The 24,381-nt window shown below is 42.8% G+C and overlaps 1 protein-coding gene across 3 annotated transcripts in view; it reads left to right on the forward strand.

Moving 5' to 3' along the window:
• The window catches only part of MYO16 (myosin XVI), a 605,690-nt gene that overhangs the window by 129,074 nt on the left and 452,235 nt on the right, over window positions 1–24,381 (forward strand). For all 3 annotated transcript variants that reach the window (XM_027065214.2, XM_053217786.1, XM_027065212.2), the window contains exon 2: window positions 20,122–20,385. In XM_027065214.2, coding sequence (XP_026921015.2) covers window positions 20,160–20,385 — 226 coding nt within the window. In that variant the 5' untranslated portion in view covers window positions 20,122–20,159. The remainder of the gene's footprint in view (window positions 1–20,121; window positions 20,386–24,381) is intronic.

Here is a 24,381-nt window from a genome sequence, read left to right on the forward strand (position 1 = left end):
TGTGAGGAGGGGGCCGGTCTTCTCCAAGGGAGCGAGCAGGCATTGACGGAAGGGGGTGGGGCGGCATCTACTGATGATGGACGGGTGAGGAACCTGGGCAGAGGAGACGCTCTGTGTGACATACAGCATGGAGAGTGCATGGTACATTCAAAGAACAAACAGACAGAGTCCCACGGTGGGGAGGGGGGAGAACAAATGTGCAGTATTTGGACAGATAGGATGCATTTTTATGGTATTCATCACATGAGAGAGTTCACGGGGTGATTTTTGAAGAGTATGCGATGTGGTAGGGTTTGCGTTCAGGACTGTCATTCTGTAGCGATATGGTGGGTGGATTAAAAGGGAGATTGGAAAGGGGGACAGACAGGAGAATAAGCTGAAATCAGAATGGTGGCCATGGGGATGATGAGGCATAGACTGATTCGAGAAGTTTTTATGGGACAGAATTAACAGAACTTGCTGTCTGATTAGTGAAAATTTCTGTGCTTTGCCTTGCTCTTTTTCTTTAAATGTGTCTTATTTCGGTTATTTCATTCCCAGCATCTTTGGGGATAGATTCCAGGAAAACATCTGTGGCTCTGCTTCTATCAGGGTCTCTATGTACATGTGGTCAGAACCCAAGCAGGCCACTGTATCTTATCAGCTCTTCAAACTTGGAACGTCCGAATTCGGTCCACACTCTTCCTTCCTAAGCCTGAACGTCCAGATCGTGAAGGCCCAATACACTATGTAACCATGTTTAGATCTTTCCTAAGAGTAATTGGAATCCATTAAAATCTCTCACCCATTAGAGTGGAGAGCAAAGCTTGGTGTTAGTGGGGTTGACTATCGAGAACCAGAGGAGGAGAGCAGGAGTGGGGTGGGGGAGACCAGCTAGGAGGCTCTTGTGGCAGTCCACACCCAGGTGGAGGGAAGTCTGTGTTGGTCATTGACCTCGGAATGGAGAACAGTGGATGAATTTGAAGGAGACTTGAGTACTAAGGAATCTTAGGCTATAGGACTGATTTGGGAGTTGCAGAGGATGAAAGAGAGGGCATATTCAGGACTGGCACTTAATATTTTCGCTTGAACGACTATGTGTATGGTGTTTTCATTAAGCTCAGACGTGCCCCAGAGACAGAGAGACAGGCCAGGACACGTTGGGTCCCGTGATGTCCAAGGAGAGCTGCCCAGGATACAATTGTATATATGGGTCTGACGTCAGGCTAGAGATGTCTATTTAGAGACACGGGGTAATGAACATACTGGTTTTATTTCAGCCGTGCTACAGGAGGAGCTAGGCAACGGGGATACATGGCTCAGGTCAGACACTTCTGGGAAGCAGATAGACGAAAGGCGTTCACAAAGGGAGGAGGAGGTCTTTGGTCAAGAACAGGAGCATCGCAGTGTCAGAGGCAGGGTCTGCTGAGCAGCCAGTGTGATGTGACAAGATTAGGGCACATGTTTGAGGAGGATCTACTGGGACAACAGACAAGGAGCAGTGTCAATGGACAAGAGTGAGTGGCATTCAGACCGCAGTGTCTTGAGCCATCATCGGAGAGGGGTTGAAGACCACTGTGTGCTTTTTTTTTTTTTTAATGTTTTATTTTAATTTTTGAGAGACAGAGCAGGAGCAGGGAAGGGGCAGAGAGAGAGGGAGACACAGAATCGGAAGCAGGCTCCAGGCTCTGAGCTGTCAGCACAGAGCCCAATGTGGGGCTTGAACCCATGAACCGCGAGATCATGACCTGAGCCAAATTTGGATGCTCAACCCACTGAGCCACTCAGGCGCCCCAACTATGTGCTTTGGTTTCTAAAAGAAAAAGGAGATTAAGGTCAATTGGTGGGTGGAGATGTGGTTCTCAAAAAAAGTTTTTCTTTTTTTAAGCTGGGAAATACTTGGGTTTTTAATTCACTGTATCTACTTCCTCATCTTTGAAAACTCAAACCCATCCATGCCTCCACTTGTTGTCATTCTAGGCTATGTGTTGGGACTTAAACAAACAAAAAACCCCTTGAGCATCGTCCAATTGCTGGAGAAATTAAAATAATGACAAAACAATGGCAATAACGGTGATGACCTTGAAGTTTCAGAAGAGCCTTGACGTAGAGGAAACAGGTTTTCACCAATTGCCACAAATAAACTCATGCGAGATCAGTACCTCTAACATCGTGTTCTAAGAGTGGTCGTTATATGGAAACGACCCTCTTGTGCCACGCTTTGAAAACTTCTGTTCCAATCCACAGTAGGGTTATCTTTTCCCTTCTAAGGAGAAAGTGTCATACATGCACCCAGTCTGTTGGAATGATTCTTATTGACATATCTTTCGAAAACTCTCTAGAGGTCGTTGTGGACAGTTCAGTAAACATGTCATCTCTGCAGATAGATGTCGGTAAAAAAAGTGAGTTGGGAGCCGCGCTGCACTTAGAAACAGGATGATACAAAGCCAAAGGGGAATTACGACACTGCATGAATCAATGGTACGTTCTCAGTACTGCTCCCAGTTTTGTTTGATTCAGCATAAAAAAGGTCTTTGGCTCATAGGAAGTGGTCAAGGGAGGAATAAGTAAAAGGCGAAAGCTTCAGGGTCCTCTGAGTAAGGAGAAGATAGAAGAGGCTTGAATTATTTATTATCTGGAGGGGAGGAGTGACAGCAGAGACAGACATAAATGAATGAATGGTTTTGTGGAAATCAATTGGCCATTCTTTTTCATTCAGGCTTTTAGCAGAAGAGGAAGACACTTATCTAAGTGGCTGAAAACACATCTGACATGGATGAGGGATATGCCTCTTGGAGCCTCGTATTTTAAGCACATAAAAGCCAATTCTGCAGAGTATCTTTGAGAGGAGAAAATCATTTGAAGGTTGAATTGTTTCCTAAATTTCTGGTTCATTATGCTCTCCTCTGAACAACTTTACCTGTGAGGTTCAGCTCTGGGGACTGACTGAAACCCTTCCCACAGAGCACTCGTGACTAGAATCACACGTCACTTTGCCTTTTCTCATCTTGGGAGATCCTGGACAAGTCTTTTTTTAAAACATTAAAAAAAATTCCAGTATAATTAACATACGGTGCTAGATTGATCCTGGTCAAGTGTTAACCTCTTTGTTTTCTCACCTGGAATCCATGGAGTAGAAACGTGTGTGGTGGGCCATGAAGCCAGTTGACGATGGGCCCAGCAAAGTGTCATGGCACTCTCTGTCCAGGTGAACCGAGGTCACAAGCATGGCCCCGTGGGTGATGGAGGCAGCTTGTGTCTTCCACAGCCACCTGTTACTTATGGGACCACTTGGGCCAGTCTTAGCATGTTTTAACTACTGCCCCGTTTTTTCTGTTTAATCTTTAGTATTTCACTTAATTTCACTAGGGCTTGGTTCTTGATGTCCTGGTTTGAAAAGTGTAGCCAATAACACCATCCTTATTCACTTTGCTGGTATATGTGGAAGTCAGGAAGTTCATTACTCTCCCCCTCCACTCCCTTTACCCACCATGCATCCCTCCGTCTCTGTATTCAGGACCGGGTCTTCCCTGGGTCACCTGCTTATGCTGAGGCTGCACCCGGTCTGGCAGGATATGGAGCCCCTCAGGCAAAGAAAGAGCAATCATCCATCCAATGAACCTGGTTTGGTGTTAGAACCAAATTCACATTAATAATATCAGGCACATGGAGCGCCTGGGTGGCTTAGTCGGTTACGCGTCCGACTTCGGCTCAGGTCATGATCTCACGGTTCGTGGGTTCGAGCCCCACGTCGGGCTCTGTGCTGACTGCTCAGAGCCTGGAGCCTGTTTCAGATTCTGTGTCTCCTTCTCTCTCTGCCCCTTCCTAACTCATGCTCTGTCTCCCTCTGTCTCAAAAATAAATAAACATTAAAAGAAATTTTTAAAAAATTTCTAAAAAAATTTTTCTAAAAAGATAATATCGGGCATATGTTAATGACACAGTAATATTTGATAAATGAAAATAAGTCATCAATAGTAATTAGTTCACATAATGACCATCATTAATATGCTTTAATGAAACCATCTTTTAAACGGTGTTGCTCTATATTTCCCTGGTATCTACAATAATTTTTTTGTGTTGCAGGTGACCTCTGAACCTTGTAACGTTTAGTACGTACTCTGTTTCTTGGCCCCTTCTTAAGGCCCCAGTGTGTTTCTGGACATGCAGAGACATCAGTCTCGCGCAGACCTCCTTGCTCCCCTCCCCATCAGACCTCCCACAGAGTAAGGAGCACCGTCTCACTGGTCTACGTGGACTCTTGGGGTAAAGGCTTCATGGCAGTTCTTACCAATGGTGACTGTGGTGCACACATACCGAGCTGCTTATAAAGACAGTGTGAGAAAGAAATCCTTATAAGGCGTGGGATTAAATTGTCTTGGGCTGGGTCGCTCGGTCGGTTGAGTGTCCAACTCTTGATTTCGGCTCAGGTCGTGATCTCACGGTTCATGAGTTCGAGCCCCGAGCCTTTCTTCTCCTAATGCTCTCACCTCCCATGCTCTCCACGGAGGTCCTGCTCCGGTGAGGCTGGGACCCTGACGCCTCAGCTCCGAGAAAGCGTGCTCCCACCCCACCTGCCCTACGAGCTCCTCCATCAGCTTCCTGATTCTCCACAGATCCCACTGCTGTGATTGGACATGCTGTTGACAGGTCCTCAGTGGCTCTCTGTGGCAGAGCGAAAAATGGAGGACTGTTTCCTCCCTTAGAAATGTTCTGATTCCACTTGTGGTAGTCTCATTTTCGACTTTTCGCCTTAATGTGTGTTTGGGTTGGTCCAAATGAACACTGCAAATGATTTCAGTTTTTCTGTGATTGCTGCCTTTCTTCTGTTTTTGCCCCCCCCCCCCCATTTGAAATGGAGAAATGTCTTCTTGTCTTTGAATTTCCAGATTTTGCTTGTTATCAGCGTTCAGGTCACATGCCGCGGAGTTGTACTCGGCCTCCAAGTACTCAATTGTCCTTGCATCGGAATTAACGTAGCACTTTATCTGTTTTTCTTTAGGAAAATGTTTAGGACTGTCCTCTTTACCCTGGGGAATAAGCATTAGGTGTGCAGTGTGGTGACTGATGACACTTGTAGCCATCAAATGTGTGCATACTGAACTTTGCATGTAGCAGGCTCTTCATAGTATATTTGAATGAGTGAATGAAAGGTCGAGTCCCTTGCATGGCAGGCCCCTTGGGGTGCTCTGTGGATGTACCTGTGAGCAAAACTAGAGGCGGTCCTTCCCTAAAGGGGTGCGTGGTCTGTAGAGGGGGCGGAGAGAAGGGAAGCGTGTTCACTGAAGTGTCCAGTTAGTCATGGGAATAGGGTTGTACGGGGAAACTGCTTCACACCCATGTCAGGTACGTGGAGATGGAAAAATTAAATGCAAGAATTGGATTCCTTGGTCTGTGCTAGCATCCGAGGGGGGACACTGAACCTCCCTGCTCCAGGAGTGTGCTCTCTGGTCTGGCGGGTCAACACCTTCTGCAGGTGGTCAGCCATGTTGGCATGTGCCCCGTGAGAAGCACAGAGTACTGTCACTGTGCCGGCACTTTCCCTCATGTGTATGAATGCTCAACTGTGTGGTTACATCTTTGTGACCAGGGACATTTGCTTCTACCTTTTTATGTCTTGGTTCATAGCCACGTGCACTGAAGGCCCTCGCTTTGTTTACCGAGGACTGACTGATGGGAATGTTCGCGCACAGCATATAGGAGCAGAGGGGGGAAGCTTCCTGAAATTTAAAAATGTATTATTTTAAAATAAGTAATATATAATAATATTCACTATAATTATAACAATAAATATTCACTATGATATAGAAGTTTAAACCTTCCTTCTACTAGTGGAAATAACCTACATTTTCACGGCAGAAGAGAAAAGAAGTCCGTGCTCTAAAGAGATGTATCTTTTACCAGGAAAAAAAGAAAAGATCATCATGAACTTCTGTGTTATATGAGTCACCTGGTTCCCATTGACAGAAAATCAACTCATAAGGGTTTAAGCACAGAAGGGAATTTACTGGCTTTCGTATGTGGAAAATGGCCCTTATACCTGGAAAGTCCAATTCCGTTGGCTTCATATACTAATGAATTTGGAATCTGGGGGCTTTAACTTATATTATTTTTTCTGTCTCTGTCTGTCTCTTTTTCTTCTCTTTCTGTTTCTGCCTCTATTTGTCTCTTTCTCTGAGTCAGAAGATAGGAGCCTTGATAGCACATACCTACATCCTAGTGGATTGATAATAAAAAATAAGACAGGGTCTTTTTTTTTTTTTAATCTCCTTATGTTCATCTATTAAATCTCATGGAAGAGTCCTGAATTGTCCACACTAGGATCATATCCCGTACTGGGACCAGTCATCGATCTTCAATGTACAGGCCATTGTGATGGGCCCAACCTAGGTCATCTTTCCAGCCCTGCAAGTTGAGTTGGGTAGCCTTTGTAATAACCCCACTAGGACCACGTGCAGGGAGAGAGGGGAGGTGATTTCCAGAAGGAAGGTGCTCCCAGAAGAAATAGTGAGGCTCACTGATAGTCTCAGATTCTGTACCAGAGTAGCAGGAAGTCATGAGTAAAGATGCAAGGCATGGAAAAGACTGGTTGGTTTGTATGGTGCACTAATTAATAATAATATTCAGCGGGCAAGGTGGAACCCAGGGATGAAGGGCTTGAGGACTTTGATGAGCTTTGTTTCTTATACCATTATTTTAGGTTAGTATTAAGGCAGGCTTTCTCTTTTTTCTTTTTCACCACGAGCAGAGCAGAGTGGTGAAAGAAACCAAGGGTGTTTAATGCAATAATTACGACTTGAGATGAGGAGGGTCCTTATGCTGGACATGGGGATGTTTATCTGTGAATCATAGTCTGTGTTTTGACCTTGTGTTTTAAGTTGACCTTGAAGAATTTCTTTTATCTGAATGTACCTTATAAATTACTGCAAAGGACAGTGGAAATCGTTTAAAAACACAAACTATAAACTAAAAATTCTCTTTTAACCTAGAAACGATGATAGACATTTTAGCATATGATGTTTTCCCCTAAATTTATCCTATTACAAGGAAAGGTGGGGGGAACCAGAGTCTATAAAGCCAAAATTAAATATTAAGTGTGCAGTTCAGTTTTGTTTCAGCTCATTTCAGGACTGAAAATATTTTATATCAAAATAGTGTCAGTTATCAAATATTTTATATGAAAGTAACATTTGAAACAAAAATCTTTGCAGGGCTTAGGGAAACGATGGGATAAAAAAAATTACTTATGGCCATGAAATTACAGTTGCACTGACACATACACACAAGCTTTCAAATAGAAGTAAATACATTTGGAGAGGAGCTGTTAATGCACAGCATTTGGTCATTGCTGTCTACTTTTTATTTGCAATGCTTGTTTTATAGCGTTGCTTCAGGACTTAGGCTAAAGGCATCCAGGAAGCTGCATGATTGACTGGTGGGGTCATGGAGCCAGTCAGGGCTCAGCTTCCTAAAGAGGAACCAGTGGGTTGAAACTGGCAGGTATCCCATTCTGAGACAGTCGGGAACACTAGGGAATTTGCCTATTACAAACATTGCCCGGCAGGAATAGAGTGAGCAGAGTCTCTTCCGGCCAGAATTAAAGATGTGTGTCTAGGAAAGGTGAAATGTGCGGATGTGGATTAAGAACGGAAAATTGTTTAAAGTTTGGGGGCCCAAACATGTATATTTGGGGTAGAGGGTCTAAATCTGTTTTATTCAGAATGAACCAAAAGAGAGGTTCTCTTTTGAGCTCCCCAGGAATTCGAGCTTGTCTGAGACTGTTTAATTCCAGAGCATCGCCGTCTCTTGGATGGATAGGGAAGTGATCACAGCCATCTTGGTGACACCCAGTAGTGGGACCATGGTGTTTACAAAGGCAGGGCATTCAGGAAAAGTCAGGACTTGATTTTAGCAATATGGCATGCCATCAGCAGTGTCTGAGAACAGCCAGTAGTAGGCAGTTCTGATCTTAAAGGTCCAGACTTTTCCAGACAAGTTCTCATTGAGTGTATATCTGATATAATAGCTAGTTGATATTTAGAGGTGGGGCTCCAAATGACCAGACTCTGGGGATCCTAAATGTCGTTGAGTTGTCTTCTGAAAAGGAGCAGGGTCATTCAGTGCTCTACATATCAAGGTAAATCTTGGTTCTGGGCATTAGCACATGGGCATGATTTTGGAATATGACACAGTGTAGAGCGGTCATGACATGACCTGCCATCAACCATAGATTTGATTAGACATGTGGGTCCACTTGGATAATGAACCGGAAACATTACCTCAAGGTGATAACCTTCAGATTTATTGCTACCCTGAAACAAATTCTGGAAAGAATTAGGACTATAAGTCTACCAAAATGCTATTTGTCGTAATCAAATCACTTGTTAATAAGGAAATATTAAATGTAGAAAAATATAGGTTGATGTGTAAAAAAATATACTCCAGAGTATGCAGCAATTTTTATGTCCTCTGTATTTGTTTTATTTCCAATTTAATTTAAAGAGAGAACATTTTTCACATTCTCTCATTAGAAAAGCATGCCCTAATAATTGCACAGAAACCGAAGAAGTGATCCCTTGATATGTAAATGAAAAAATTTAAAGACAGCCAGTAGTGAGATGAAAAGCATTGTTGATTTTCTTAAAAAGAATTTAAATTATTTGAGTCTGTCTCTCCATTATTCAGAGAAATGTTTCAGTGCAGGATTCTACAAAACAGGCGTTGTAGACCTACATCCCGAGATATTTTAGGGCACAGCATCTATATCTTCTTTGCCAAATGTAATTTCTTTTTACTATTTTTCACTCCACGAAGAGGGATATGAACCTGCAGCTTGATTACAAAGATGTTAAAATCTAGCACTTTTTAAAGACTTCAACCCTTCAGAAGAAGTTTTCTTTTTTAAGGCTCTGGGGGAGTATGTTGAAATTGATTATACTCTTGTCTTTGAAAATCCTCACTGTTCCTTTGTTTCATTGTCATTGTATATGCAGTAAAAATAACTCTGGAAGCACATTATAACAATAGATTCTGAGAATAAAGCTTCTGCAAGGACAATGGTTGGGAACATAGATGTGAGTGTATGTGCGCACGCGCGCGCGCGCGCGTGCGCACACACACACACACACACACACACACACACACGGGCGTGCTCAACACCTGTATGTGCACATATGCTAATTTCCGCCCCGGACAACTGACTTATGCCTCTCAGACTTCATAACAAACATTTTATTAGGTGGGATAAGCAAGTTTGCAACTATTTTCATGAAATACCTAAACCATTTTATTTTATTTATTTTAGAAAAAAATTTTTTAGAGAGAGGGAGAGGGCATGTGAACAGGGGAGAGGGATGGAGGGAGGGAGGGAGGGAGAGAGAGAGAGAGAGAGAGAGAGAGAGAGAGAGAGAGAATCTTAAGCAAGCTGCATGCTCAGTGCAGAGCCCAATGTGGGGCTTGATCCTGAGCCAAAATCCAGAGTCAGATGCTTAACCAACTGAGCCACCCAGGGGCCCCTAAACTATATATATTTTTTAAACTCCTGTGATACAGCCCCTTGTGTCTTATTCTCTTTTTCCCCCCACTTTTTTTTTAATGGTGGTAAAACACCTAAAATAAAATTTACTAGCTTAACCATTTTAAGTGTATCATTCACTAGTTAAGCATATTCACGCTGTTGTGACACAGGGTTCCAGAAGTTTTTCATCTTTAAGATCTGATACTCTGGGCTCATCAAACAACAACTCTCCCTGTCTCCCTCTTTCCAGCCCCTGGTAACCAGCATTCTCATTTATTTCTGGTAACCAGCATTCTCATTTCTTATTCTCATATATTACACAGTATCTGTCATTTTGTGCCTGGTTTACTTCATATAGCATATCGTCAGGGTTCATCCATTTTATAGCATGTGGTAGGATTCCTTTCCTTTTTAAGGCTATGTAATATTCCATCGTACGGATAGACCACATTTATTTATCCATTCACCCATTAGTGACATTTCGGTTGCCTCCATCTCTTGGCCATTGTGAGCTATGCTGCAGTGAACAGAGGTGTTTAAGTGTATCTTTAGAGATCCTGCTTTCAGTGTTTTGGATATACCTGGAAGTGGGATTGCTGGACCCTCTGGCAATTCCATTTTTAATTTACTGTGGAAACTCCAAACTGTTTTCTGTCGTAAACCATTTTACATTCCTACCAAGAGCGCACAAGGGTTTCAATCTCTCCACATCCTTGCCAACACTTATTTTCTGCCCCGCCCTTTTTTCAGGGGTGGGTGATGGGTAAGAGCCATTCTAATGGGTATGAGGTGATGATTCATTGTAGTTGTGATGTGCGGTTCACTGAGAATTGTGAGCTTCTTAATCTTCTTAACAAATATGCTTGTTCGAAATTTGTGTATCATCTTTGGAGAAATGTCTGTTTAAGTCCTTTGCCCATTTTTAAATTTGCTTGTTTAATTTTTAGGTTATTGAGTTGTAAGGGTGTTTTTTTATATTTTGGGTATTAACCCCTTATCAGATATATAATTTACAAGTATCTTCCTCCCTTCCTTAGGTTGCCTTTTTACTGTGTTGTGTCCTTCGATGCACAAAAATTTGCATATTCATCCATTTTGTCAATTTTTGCTTCTGTCGGCTGTGTTTGTGGTGTCCTATCCGAGAAATCATTGCCAGGTGCAGTGTCCTAAAACTTCTGTTTTCTTCTATGAGTTTTGTACTTTTGGGTCTTATGTTTAAGGCTTTAATAAATTTTTGTTAATTTTTGCATATGATAGAAGGTTAGGGCCCAACTTTATTCTTTTTTTTAATTTGTTTTAAGTTTATTTCCTTATTTTGAGAGAGAGACAGAGAGTGCAAACAGGGGAGGGGCTGAGAGAGAGAGAGAGAGAGAGAGAGAGAGAGAATGCTAAGCAGGCTCCACACTGTCAGTGTAGAGCCCAACGTGGGGCTTGAACCCATGAACCGTGAGATCATGACCTGAGCCGAGATCAAGAGTCCGATGCTCAACTGACTGAGCCACCCAGGCGCCCCCCAACTTTATTCTTTTGCAGGTGTGTCTTATTATTTCTTGTGCTGCTATGACTTGTAGATTTTGGAAACCTACGTCATTAGGTATGTTCAGCCTATAGACATACATTTCGCATCTCCAAAAAAATGTCTTCTTTTTGGTGTAAACCGTGAAAGTTAATAGAAAATGAGAGAAAAAAATATATAATCTTACTTGCATTAGTTTGTGTTCCCTAGAAGCAGAGTCTTGGGAGAGGGCTTCAGGAGCACACGGCAATATGCAGAGGGAATGTTCATCAGGGAAATCCCATAGGGAGTGAGGGAAGCAAGGCATAGAACAGAAATTGTATACATTTGAGGTCTTTGAGAGGAGGCATCCCCCAAATTGAAACATAAGCTGGTGGAATTGACGTCGAATTCGTACCTGTAAATTCAGATAAATGCGCATTCTTACCTACAAACGATAAAATGTATTTTCGTTCTTTTCACGGGGGAAATTGGAGCACTTATTTTTATTTTTATTTCATTCTGATGATTCATTATCCTCATGGAAAACCAGGGTGACAAGTTTTTCTTTATAAGTGTGCCCACAATATGTTGGACCTTTGGCCAGAATCCAGTCTATTCTCAGCCTTTTGAGGTCTATTCCTGGAAGACAAAAGCATATCCACCAATATCTAGTTCATTAATTAATAATAATAATAATAATAATAATAATAATAATAAAATGAGTCCAGCAAAATGGGCACCATTTGCTAACTTTCTTGCCTTGTTGGTGTCCTGTGGTGACAGCTGTCCTGCACCAAAGTGTAGGTGGGCAGTGTTCTAAGAAGGGACCATTCTCATGCTGGTTCCTGGAGTTTGCAACCTGCCCTGACCGCAGCATGTCAGAGTCCACCCTGAATGGTCTTGATGAGCCACGTAATCTCACCTCGACATGTTGCCACAGAATGTGGTTAAAGAAAATGCCAACCTGTTTTCCTGAATGCCTGCACTATTTTACATTCCCAGCATCAAGGTGGAGAGATCCTGCTTCTCCACATCCTTGCCAGTATTTGGTATTGTCAGTAGTTTTATTTTTTTAAGTTTTTTTAATGCTTGTTTATTTTTGGAAAGAGAGAGAGCGCACAAGCTGGGGAGGGGCAGAGAGAAATGGAGACAGAAGATCTGAAGTGGGCTCCACACCGACAGCACAGAGCCCAACGCGGGGTTCGAACCCACGGACTGTGAGATCATGACCTGAGCCAAAGGTGGACACTTAACCGACTGAGCCACCCACGGGGCCCCCCACTAGTTTTATGTTTGTTTCAGCTCTTCTGATACATGCGTAGTGATGGGTCACTGCTTCCGGTGGGCATCTCCCTAATGGCTGGTGCTGTCGGAGGTCTCTTCTATGCTTGGCCGTCATCCATCTGTGCCCCTGAAACATCCGTCACTTTCTGCCATTGTCCAGTTGGACCACCTGCCTTCTTGCTGCTGAAAGTTAAGGCGCGCGTGCGTGCGTGTGTGTGTGTGTGTGTTGTAGAGGTGATTCTTTTCTTTTTTCTTTTTTTTTTTTTAATATCTATTTACTTTTGAGAAAGAGAGAGAGAGCGAGAGCAGGGGAGGGACAGAGAGAGAGAGAGAGAGAGGGAGACACAGAATCCGAAGCAGCTCCAGGCTCCCAGCTGCTGGCACAGAGTCCGACGTGGGGCTTGAACTCACAAACGGTGAGATCATGACCCCAGCCAAAGTCAGACGCTTGACCGACTGAGCCACCAGGTGCCCCTAGAGGTGATTCTTTGTGAGACAGGTGGTTACAAGTACTTTTCCCCAGAGGTGCCAGGATGGCACAGTGGGTTCAACATCGACTCGTGATCTCGGCTCAGGTCCTGATGTCACAGTTAAGGAGTCTGAGCCCCGAGGACAGCGCGGAGCCTACTCGGAATTGTCTCTCCCTCTCTCTCTGCCCCTACCCTGCTTGTACTCTTTATCTCTCTCAAAGTAAATAAATAAACATAAAAACAAAAAACAAAAAACAACAAAAAGAACTGCTTTTCCCCACTTTGCCACCCTGAGCGTGGCTTTCACACAGCTGTGTTGTGTTTTCAGCTGAAATCCAATTCATTCTTTCCTTTTCTTTTATGGGCCGTGTTTCCAGGTCAAGTCTAAGGCAGGGCTCAGCGGTTCCATCCTGCGGTCTTCAGGATGCACTGCAGTTTTGTTTTACATTCAGATCCGTGATCCGTTTCGGGTTCATTTCTGTGTGAGGTGTGAGGTTTGGGTAGAGGTTCGTTTCTCCCTAAGGGTGTCCAGGGGCCCCACCTTGGCTTTGGGAAGACTCTCCTCTCTGGCTTGCACCTGCACCTTGTCACGGACCGCGGGCCGCCTGTGTGCGGAAGTCTCTGCAGGTTGTCCTTTTCAGGTGCCATTGATCTAGGTGTCCCTCCTGCCAGTACCAATAGCAGAAAATCCGACGGGTACATGTGGCAAAACAGACTTCTTTCCTCCAAAAATCAGAGAAGGGATTGTTTTCAAAGTTGACTTTTGGTACTTCTAATCTCTTTCATTACGCATTATTTTTTATTTGTTTAATTTTTATTTTTTTGAAGTGTATTTATTTTGAGGGAGAGTGCATGTGTGCATGAGCAGGGAAGGGGCAGAGAGACAGAGAGAGAGAGGCAGAGAGAGAATCCCAAGCAGGCTCCACACTGTCAGCACAAAGCCCGATGCAGGGCTCGAACCCACGAACCATGAGATCATGACCTGAGCTGAGATCATGACCTGAGTCGAGATCAAGAGTCAGGCATTTAACCAACTGAGCCACCCAGGTGGCCCTGTGTGTGTTTATTTTTATCTGCAACATGTATCAAAAGGTTTCTAGAGTACTTACAGTGGTTGTGGGAGAGGTATATCTTCAGTTTAGCAAAGTACTTCCAATTTTCTCTTTCATAGTAATGGGACAACACTGTCAATCAAATGAGTGTGAAATGATAGGTTTAAATTTTTTTTTTAGACCTTAGTAAGGGTGCACGTCAATTCTAGGTTTGAAAATGTAACTTTCTTCTTGTGTGTGTGTATTGACTTGTGTTGGTATCAATTCTAACGGCTGAGTCATAGAATGTGTTTGGTTTCTTACAAGGATAACGGTGTTTACAACGTAACTGATTTTTCCTCCTTTTACCCGCATTAGGACAATTAATTTAATTCATGTAATTATAAATCTATTCAAGTTTTTGCTTCTTGAGTCGTTTTTGGTAAGATATATTTTTCTGGATATTTTCTGTTTCTCATCTCTTCATCTTTGCTCAGTCCTTATTTCGTTTCTGTCCATTTGTACCGTGATTTTATTATTTTCTTCTTTCTTGTTGGGCTTCCTTTATTGTTCTTTTCTATGAATCACATGTGTTGGTCACTGATGCTAAGAATACAGTCTTTTCTAATATATACATTTAAAGCCGTAGATTTATTTCTGTGAACGGTTTTAATTTCATCCGTGAAATTATGATCAATGATTGGTTCTAAAAAAGTATTATTTCCATTATACTTTCTTCCTTATATATGCTTTATTTAGAATCGACTTTGTAAGTTTCTGAACAAATTGGCAGGTGTGGTTCCACATCTGTAGTTGAAATCCAGTTCTCCAGTGTTAAGAAGGTGTCCGTATAATTTCAGTTCTAAAGCATTTTTTGAAATTTGCTTTGCTTTGTGCCCTAAGACAGAGTTAACTTCATAAACCATCCACGAATGTCTGCTCCCCTGAAAGTGGGTCCAAGTTTCTGGAGATGTCCTTGCTTCTACCATTTTTTCTTATCTAGCACTTATGGATAACTTTGCAAAAACTCTCCCGCAGTGAGTGTGCTGTGGCTACCTGAAGATTTTGTTTAAATACTAAAAAAAAAAAACTAATGTGTATTTATTTTTGAGAGAGAGAGAGTGTGAGCGAGAGTGAGCAGGGGAGAGGTAGAGAGGAAGACAGGATCTGAAATCAGGCTCTGTGCTGAGTGGAGAGACTGCCGCGAGGCTCAAACTCACAAACCATGAGATCATGACCTGAGCCGAAGTCGGATGCTCAACCGACTGCGCCTCCCAGGCGCCCCACCACATGAAGGTTCTGAGTCTAATGGAGAGGAAGGCATTTCTGGCAGTTGTATCCCCAGAATAATTTCCTCATTTTCCTAGTTGCCTTTTCCTTAACTTTATTCTGTATATTTCTGGCTTGCTACAACACAGCATCCTGAGATCATGGCACAGTGTCTCCAAGGCCAAAGCTGCTAGTTTTTACTAGACGTTCCATAATGATTTCTGAACATAGATCTTTGCTGTTTCCTTCATGTAAATTTGCCGGCTCTCAAGTTTTATTTTATGGAGATGCATATTTGCTGAGCAGGGATTTCTGCCTATGGTAAATGTCTATAAATATTTTTTAGAAGTTTATTTATTTTGAGAGAGGGAGAGAAGAAAGAGAGAGAGAAAGAAAGAGAGAGAGAGAGAATGAGAGAGAGAATATCCCAAGCAGGCTCCGCACTGTTGGCTTGGAGCCTGATGTGGGGCTTGAACTCATGAACCACAAGATCAGGACCTGAGCCAAAACCAAGAGTCAGATGCTGAACCAACTGAACGACCCAGGCACACCAAATGTCTCTGAATTTTTATCTAGAATTTCAGATCAGCCATGTATATAACCCCCATGCCAAAAGAAGGGTAGGTCAAGTCATAAGCATTTGCTACCTACTATATGTCAGTGCTGGGTCAGGTTTTAGTAATGCATATGATATTTCTGCCAGTGATTTAATTAACAACAAAAATATTTAATATCTGCTCTTCCAACTGCTGATAAAACAGTCCAAGTTCGTGCTTTTTGGTGGGGGGGCTTATAGATAAATAAAATATGTGGTGTTTTTTACAAACAGCATTGGTATGAGTATAATATACAGTCTAAGTGTGATGATTGATGCTGTAAAAATATATTTCAGGGCGATAAAAACTTTAAGAGAAAAAGCAAGAAATAGGAATTGGAAATATTGTTAGGGAAGAGTTGCAAATAGAAATAAAGGGGCCTGTGAAAGCATCACGAGGTTGGAGATTTTGAGCTAAGACCAGGAGAAGGGAAGGATGCTAACCATTTAAACTCCCTCCATCAGATGAATGTTCCAAGCACTGGGAATAGCAGGTGCAAAGACCTTGTGCTGGGAACATTCTTGGCACATGGTAGAACCAGAAAGAGCAAAAAAGGGAGAGAGAACTCTCCATATAACACATTCCTTTTTCTTCAGTTCTCTTAACGTATTCCATGTATACACACAGATCCTCATGACATATTCCTCATAAAAATAATTACCGTTCATTGAGTATTTTACTTTGTGCTGGACATTTTTTTTTTTTTTGCAAACTATCTCCTATTTTTTCAGTATCCCAGCAAACTTGAAACACCAGCTCTTTTTTATTTATTTCAAGCATCTTAGAAATGTTGAAAATTTCACCCCAGGTCATAAGTAGAAAATGTGATACCTACAATTGGAACTCAATTTTAGTTTTTCTAGTTTTTCTGTTATTTAACATTACCTTTTACAAGTGAATAATTTTGATGATTAGGAATTTAAAGCATATGGTCTCTTGTCTGCTTCCTATGATGACTCAGACTCAAATATATATATATATATATATATGAAATATATATATATATATATTTAATGGGTAGCACACACATACACACACACACAGTTATGCTTAATGTTATAGTTATTTTCTCTTGAGATGTGGGTAATTCTTGATGCTGCTTCTCTTACACCTTGGGGGTCTTTCTGGAGTATCTTTTCCTGAGTATTTGTGATTCCGATGCAAGAATGAAGCCATGAGTCTCCATGGTGGGCTTGATGCAGTGGTTGTGTGGAAGCTGGCCCCCACACTGAGGTGGGGAGAGTACGTATTCCCATCTCTCTGTTCAGTAATGCGACAGTGGTAGCTTGGAATTGACTGTGAACTGTGCACCGTGGTAATAGGCAGACGTGACACGTCAACGATTTCATTCCCACTCCACCCCTACTGATTGTTACAAATTTGCTAGAACCCCACTTGGTAGGTAGCAATGGTCCAGTCCTGTCATTCAAAATTCTGCAGAGCTTTGGATGTTCCCTTGATCACCATTTAACACGGTCGGAGAAAACCAAACAAACTTCTGAACCGCGGCACCCTCTAGCTAGGGTGATGTTAATTTCTGGAAGAGTTAAAACCCAAAATAGCAGCGCCTAACTACAATCGAAGTGAATTTCTTTGTCAGATGAAAAGTTAGGACAGGGGCTGGTTCGTGGCAGGTGCTCCAGGGAGCCATGGGGGGGACCGAGGCTCCTTACCTGGGACCATCTTTGCTATGTGGTGTCCACACTGCCATATCCATAGGCTGTAGGAGGTTTAGAACATGTTAAAGTGCGTGTGGGCTTTTTTTTTTTCTGTTTTATGAGCCAGCCCTGGGAAGGTCAAAACTGACGTCAACTTACGTGTTCAAGGAGAAAAGAGAACGGGTTTCCCTAGTCAGTCTCTGCCGCAACAATGAAAATATGCTGTTTTACTACAGCACGTGCCCTGTATCCTAAGGAACTCACGTGTTATTGTGAGAAGGTGGTTTGTGTGAAGTGGAAATGGTGTTAGTGCATGCGTAGCCTTTGGTGGGTGAAGAACGCCAAAATAGTGGGAAAGAATTAAAGTCTTTTCCGGGGAAGAGCCCTCACTCAGTCCAGCTGCTGGGCAGGCAGAACCAGGTCAACTCTGCTACAGGACAATTGAGACCCAGTGCCTGCCCAAGACCCCCCACCCGGGGAGGCCAGCCAGCCTTGTCCAGCTCAGACACAGTAGTTCCTCTTCAGCCGCACCCCCCTGCCTGCCTGGCCTGCCCAGACTGTCACCTGAGGTGCTAATGACTGTTATTCTTAGTGCCCTGGTGACCAAGTTCCACAGGTTCTGGGTAGACTGCCTGAAAACTCCATTTACCATTACTATGTCATTTTTAGTGTGGTGTCTTACAGACTGACTACAGCATGTATACATGGTGCAGCTGGTCCATCCAGAATTAGACAAAAAGAAAGTCACAATGCCCGCTGTGCTTGTAGAACGTAAAATAAATCTCAAAGTTCAGACCATTTAAAGTCAAAGCATGGGGAATTATTTGACAAGAAAATATGTGAAAAGTTAACATTTTATACATGGATGGACGTGGAAGTTCACAGCCTTGGCCTCCGATTTTCCGAATCGTAAGAGAATTAATTTATGAACATCCCTCAGCACTCCTTTCTGACAGACCGAGAGGGCTGCTCGATAAATCGTGAGCTGACACTACAGACTCCTTCAGAGTTAATTGAAAATTTCACAGGAAGGTTTTTCTCATGAGCGGAACACTAGAGGACTGTTGTGTTTATTGGGTTATCCTGCACCTTTGACTGCCTGCTGATCAGCACGTAACACTCTGTGAGGTCACTGGTCTGACCCTCTGGGTTTTCCCGTGGTTCTGCTGATTCCCTGGGCACCTACTGACAAATCAGGAAGGTCACGCGAGTCACAGTGTCCCGGGAACCCACGTACAGTTTTCGCTACAGGTTGCAAAGCAGAGAATCTTTCCTGCCGTTATTAATGAGCTGTCCCAGAGGATCTGTTTGTGACGGTGATCCTGGCTTTTATCATAGAGACTTCAGAGTGATTTGTCATTATTTCAGAACTGCTGCTGTCTCTCTGTGGTTAGGTCACTGGAAAGGGAATGCTTTATGTATAGTGTTTTTTCCAACACCACACTTACAAATACTCACAAAGATGGAGATGTTTATGAAATTAATACGATTCTAAAATGTTGTCAAATGCTAAAAAACGACCAAAACAAAATTTCCCAACTCTGCCTCTCCCCTGTCCCCCTTATGGATGTTAAGTATCTGGCTGTCGGGAATCCCCGGCTCTTATTCTGTCCTTTTCTTGAGCCTTTATGGAACATTTGTGGCTGTCACAGAGTCCTCTTTTTGGTCTTGGACAAATCACAGCCTCGCTCAACTTCGTTTTCCTTACTTGCAGAAGAGAGATGGTCTTGCCTGGCGGTTGTGAGAATGACACTTTGCAAAGCCTCAAGCGAGACAGAAATGGAATTTGCACTGTCACAACTTGGTGCCCTTTCAGAGGAATTGGGCACATCTCCAAAGACGAAGAAACAGACCCCTTTCTGAGTGATCTTTCCAGATATAGTGTATGATCAACCACACTTTGGGGCACGCATTGCTACTTTTACTTGCTTGAGACTTAAGATCATAGATATCTGAATGGAAGAACATGCAACGCTTATCTGAGCCTGTGCATTACATTCTAGAATTTTCAGTGTTAATTTCCTGCCAAGAGTAACATTTATTCTAGTGGTAAACATACGGGCCTGTACGATTCCGTTACAGGTGTTTTGAGTGGCATTAATAAGGAATATCCTAGCGAAAGAAAGGGAAGGTTTTCAGCTTCAAGATGGAGAGCTCACTTTGTTAATCACTATGTTACTAAGACAGAGACCACAACGGCAACAGTTCTATCCACGATTTTGAATTGCCAAGAGAAAAATCTGTTTCATTGCTTACCCATTATTAGGTCTCTTAGAAAGGGATATTACCAATCACTAAGAAAAGTGTTTAGCAATATGTTGGTGGAAAATATCCAGGGTGTCACATGAACAGTTGCTAGGCTACATAGGTTCTATTCCATTAGATACACAGAGTCATCGGGATATACAAAACCAGTGTTATTAGGCTGTGCTCAAAGACTGGGAATGGCTCTCTGACAGAATTTCACACACAGTTTAGTTGGCATTATTCAACGAAGGGGCTTTAATGCATCGGTAAAACTTTTAGGCCTTTACAAAAACAGTAAGGATGGTTTGCCAGTAATTGCGTTGTGCAAAGCCACACATCTGTCTCTAATTTTCTTATTTGTTTTATCACCATGCAATGTTGAGTGTGACACCAGTTCCCTTCACTTCTCCCCTGGTCTGTAAGCTGGCCTGCGTGCTTGCGTGCCAAGCACAAAGGGGAGTGAGTGAGTTGCTGACCTCTGGGGTGGGTAATGGGAAATCGAGCGTGCTCTGTGGTGCTGCTGTATTGTCGTGACAGTGGGTCCACTGACTTTCTCACCATGTGTCTCGTAGGTTGCTTTCAGCTATGTAACGTGTTTCGAACCCATGAGATGGAAATTGACCAGTGCCTGCTGGAGTCCCTTCCCCTCGGCCAACGGCAGCGGCTGGTGAAACGCATGCGCTGTGAGCAGATCAAAGCCTACTATGAAAGAGAGAAGGCTTTTCAGAAGCAGGAAGGGTTCCTGAAAAAGCTGAAGCATGGGAAGAATCAAAAAGTTCATTTTAACCTCGCTGACATGATACAGGATGCAATTATCCACCACGATGACAAAGAAGGTACAGGGCACACACGTTTTCCGGTGTGGGTTTCCTGGTGGGGAGATGAAGGGTAACGTTTCTTCTAAATATTTGGGGCTTTTTACTGAAGGTCTGAAATCGTCCAGGGAAAATCCTCTTTCTAATGAACACAGTTAAGACCTCCAAGTCTCTTAGTAAAATGAACAAAATGCAAACTTTTGGTGAAATTATTGTATATATATATATATTTTTAAAGAACTGCCTACCTGGAAAGCATGTGATTTCCCCAATTTTTAATGAACCTTTTTCTTCCCCCCCAATGAAATTGTTTCCTGTGAGGATGAGATTGTGCTGCAAAATTCGTTATTGTCTCCTTCATGGGTAGGAATACCAGAGGAGTAGGAGGTAGCTCCTTTTTTGTTATTCATATTTCACTTATAGCTCTTCAGGTAACAGCCATCTTCTCTGTGGAGCTGGAAGCACCTCGAGGGGCACTGGCGCTCTCAGCCAGGTTCACTGGGCCCTTCTGCTGGTGCTGGTACCTTCCGGTGCTGTTGAGTGAAAAATCGAAGCAGTTTGTTCAAGTTCACCAAGCAGTGGTTGTTGGAACAGGTCTAAATTAGAATGCAGGTAGACATAAGCCCTATATTGATTTAAAAGGAATGCAACCACAAAGTTTCTTGGCAAAGTTATAAAGTCTCTTGTGTAAAGTATCAACAGGGCAAATAATGCCTCAGTTTGGATTAAAAAACTTAAGAATGGTAAAATAATAAACCCAGAGAACAAGAGGAACTATTTAATATATGTATAATATGTAACACTTATTATAAGATATAATATTAGGGGAAGACATTGAAGACATAAAATCTGAATTAATGCTGAGGTAGGCATGTCACTTGGGTGGTCAAGAACAGGAAGAGATATGAATCCTGTCTTTAGAAAACCTCTAATCTCAGTAGAGAGGGGAAAAGTCCTCGTAATAAAGTAGAAAACGATCAGTAGAAATGAAGTCTGGTAGAATGGGAGTGGTTGGTGGTAGAAGGTGTTTTTTCGAGGGCTCTGAAGGAAGGAAAGCCGAAACCACACTTGGGCAGTGTGGCCAACAGCTGCCAGCGTGAGTTCTAGGCATGGAGATTTGTCAGAAAGGGGCAGGGGTGAAGAGGGCGGCTGCTAAACTGGTTTCCAGGAGATAGGATTATTGTGGATACTTCACACCCTGAAGCAGAACACAATGGGAGCCATTGTATGTTCCAAAGAAGAAAACTCACATGCTGCAAATAGTGTTTAGCAAATGTTAATCAGGGGTGTTTACCTGTAGGATGGATTGAAGGGTAAGGGTAAGAAGTATGGGTAAAGACACCGACTGAGAATCCAGGGATGGCAAGGCAGTGTTAGAGTGAGCTGGGTTCGGATAGTAGCAGTGAGGATAGGAACCAAAGAACTAACTCAGGAGCTGTATTTCATAGGAAAAGTGTATTAATTTATCAAATATTTATTGAGTCTTTATTATGCAGCAGGCAACTGCAAAGGAAGCAGACAAAATCTGTCTCTGGGATGCCCAACTGTCTAGTGTGTGTGACCATAAATAATGAGGTAGAGTTAGGTATACAATATGGTGGACAACGAGGAATATGGAGGGAGGAAGACCAGAAGGAGGTGGGGAGTTGGGCGTATGGATATCTGAGGAGGAGCATTTCGTGTGAGTGCAGAGCCATGAGGGGGAGCATCCCAGCCTGGGGCGGGGGCAGGGGGCGGTGGGAACCAGTGTGGTGGGAACAGAAAAATAAATGAAGACGATGGAAAGCAAGAAGCCAGCAGGTAGGGACTGCAAGGGTCAGGGAAAGCATTTTGGCTTTTGCGCTCAGTGAGTTCTGAAGCCACTGGGGGGTCTTGAGCAGAAGAGAAACCTGGTAGCACACAGGAATTAACAGAATCAACCTGGCTGCTGCACTCTGACTTTAATGAGGAATCGTGAGGGAGAAGCAGAGAAATCGGTTTAGAGCCTTTGTCAGTGAGCTGGGCACGAATGGGTGGCTTGGACCAAAGTGGAGCGAGGGTGTGCTGAGAAATGGTCCATTGGGGATGTACTTTCAGGGTAGAGTGGACAGGAAATGCTGATGCGGAGTGTATCAGTTCACACTGCTGCCATAACGAATGACCACTGCTTTAGTACGTGGTTGAAGAGGGTGTGAATGCCTCATCTTATAGTTCCAAGGGTCAGAAATCCAGGACCGGTCCCACTGGGCTGAAATCCAGGTGTCATCTGGCCACAGTGCTTTCTGTGGAGGTTCCAAGGGAGGATCGCCTTCCTTGACTTTCCCAGTCTCCAGGGGCCATCGTGTTCCATCAGTCATAGCCCCTCCTCCATCTTCAGAGTCGGGAAGGGGCGCTGAAGTGTCCGTCTCCTGCTTGGAATTTCTCCTGTTTCTTTTTCTGTCCTTGCGTCTCTCTGGCTGAATCTTTTGCCGCCTTCTTCCACTTCCAAGGTGCATGTGTTTTCAGGGCCATGGGCTCACTTGGATCATCTAGAATAATCTCCCTGTTTTAAGCTCAGCTCATTAGCTGCCTTAATTCCTTTCCCCAGATACTATACCATATTCACAGGCATAGCACCGAAGGCAAAATTATGGAACACAAGTCCTACCTGCCACAGGGAGTAACAGACTCCAGGATAACAGCAAGTTTGTCCTGGCCCAAACAACTAGGAGAATGATGTGTTCTTAGAAGTGTTAGGGGTGCGTCTAGGAAGCCAGAACGGGAGGGGGTATCATCAGTGAGAGCGGTATTCCTGGCCACCTCCTGGTAGATGGCCGCCTACTCGTTGTATCCTCAGGTGGTGGAGACAGGTAGCTCTGGTCTTTTCCTCTTCTTGTAAAGGCACTAATCCCATCATGGAGGCTACACCTCATGGTTTCATCTAGCCCTAATTTTCCTCCCAAAGGCCCCAACTCCTGATATCATCACACTGAGTTTTAGTAGGGCTTTCATATATGACTTTACAGGGTGGGGGGGCACAAAAACTCAGTCTATCGCAGATGACATACTAATTCTATCCTTGGACCTGGCCTAAGTATGACCAAATGAAATAGTACTTTTTTTTTTGAGTCTCTCATGTACCTTGGAAACTCCCATATGAGTACCAATAGACTTCACAGTTTCACAGGAGTATTAATTTCCGCAAATTAAAAAATTTAATTGCATTGAAAAAGGTAAGCAATTTCTTTAGAGGCAGTATAATCTCTCTAGCATATGTTGTACTTCTAGAAAGGTAGTCAGGAAAAAGTATTTATTCAATTATGGTAGTCATATTTTCAATTATCTTGAAACTACTCAAATAGTGAAATGTACATGTTTATGAAATTGAGACATAAAAATATTGCCATGAGAACCAACTTTTTCCATTTAAATTATTATTTCAAACTTTATAGTTCTACCTTTGTGTAAACAAATACATTTTCTATCATAATTCCAAGGCTGAGTGTAAAGAATCAAATATACTTTTTCAAAGGACAACATATTGTTCACGCTAAGGTTTGTATTATATCACTGAGAAGCAATTCAGAATTTTTGTTTTATTTTCTAAATGTTGCACTTTTGTAATTTCAAATTTAGTATCTTCAATGCTTTACTGTTCTCTTCTGAGAGTTGGTGATACTTCAGTGTTAATTTGTCAATTTAATGTACTACATCAATGTAAAATGTGTTCGACATTCTTTTCCATCTAAAAAAAATGTTCTACATTTTGTTTTAGGGCTTTCAATTCACTTTCTTTGACATATACCATGCAAAAGGAAAAGAGAGAGGGAGAGGGAGACACAAAGAGAAAGACAGAGTGGGAGAGCTAAGGACACAGAGAGGAAGTGTCTACGTAGAGAAAATGTAAATGGAATGCAGTTCCTCTGTTAGAATTTCTCCTCCCAAATATCAGTCAGCTTTTACTAACTAATCCACAATATGTTATTACTAAATGCAGAATAAATGCAACGGAGTGACTTTATTATGCTTTTAGTATCTAGCACTTTGCAGGCTTACTCT

The sequence above is a fragment of the Acinonyx jubatus genome, chromosome A1 (assembly GCF_027475565.1).
Source record: "Acinonyx jubatus isolate Ajub_Pintada_27869175 chromosome A1, VMU_Ajub_asm_v1.0, whole genome shotgun sequence".
NCBI lineage: Eukaryota > Metazoa > Chordata > Mammalia > Carnivora > Felidae > Acinonyx > Acinonyx jubatus.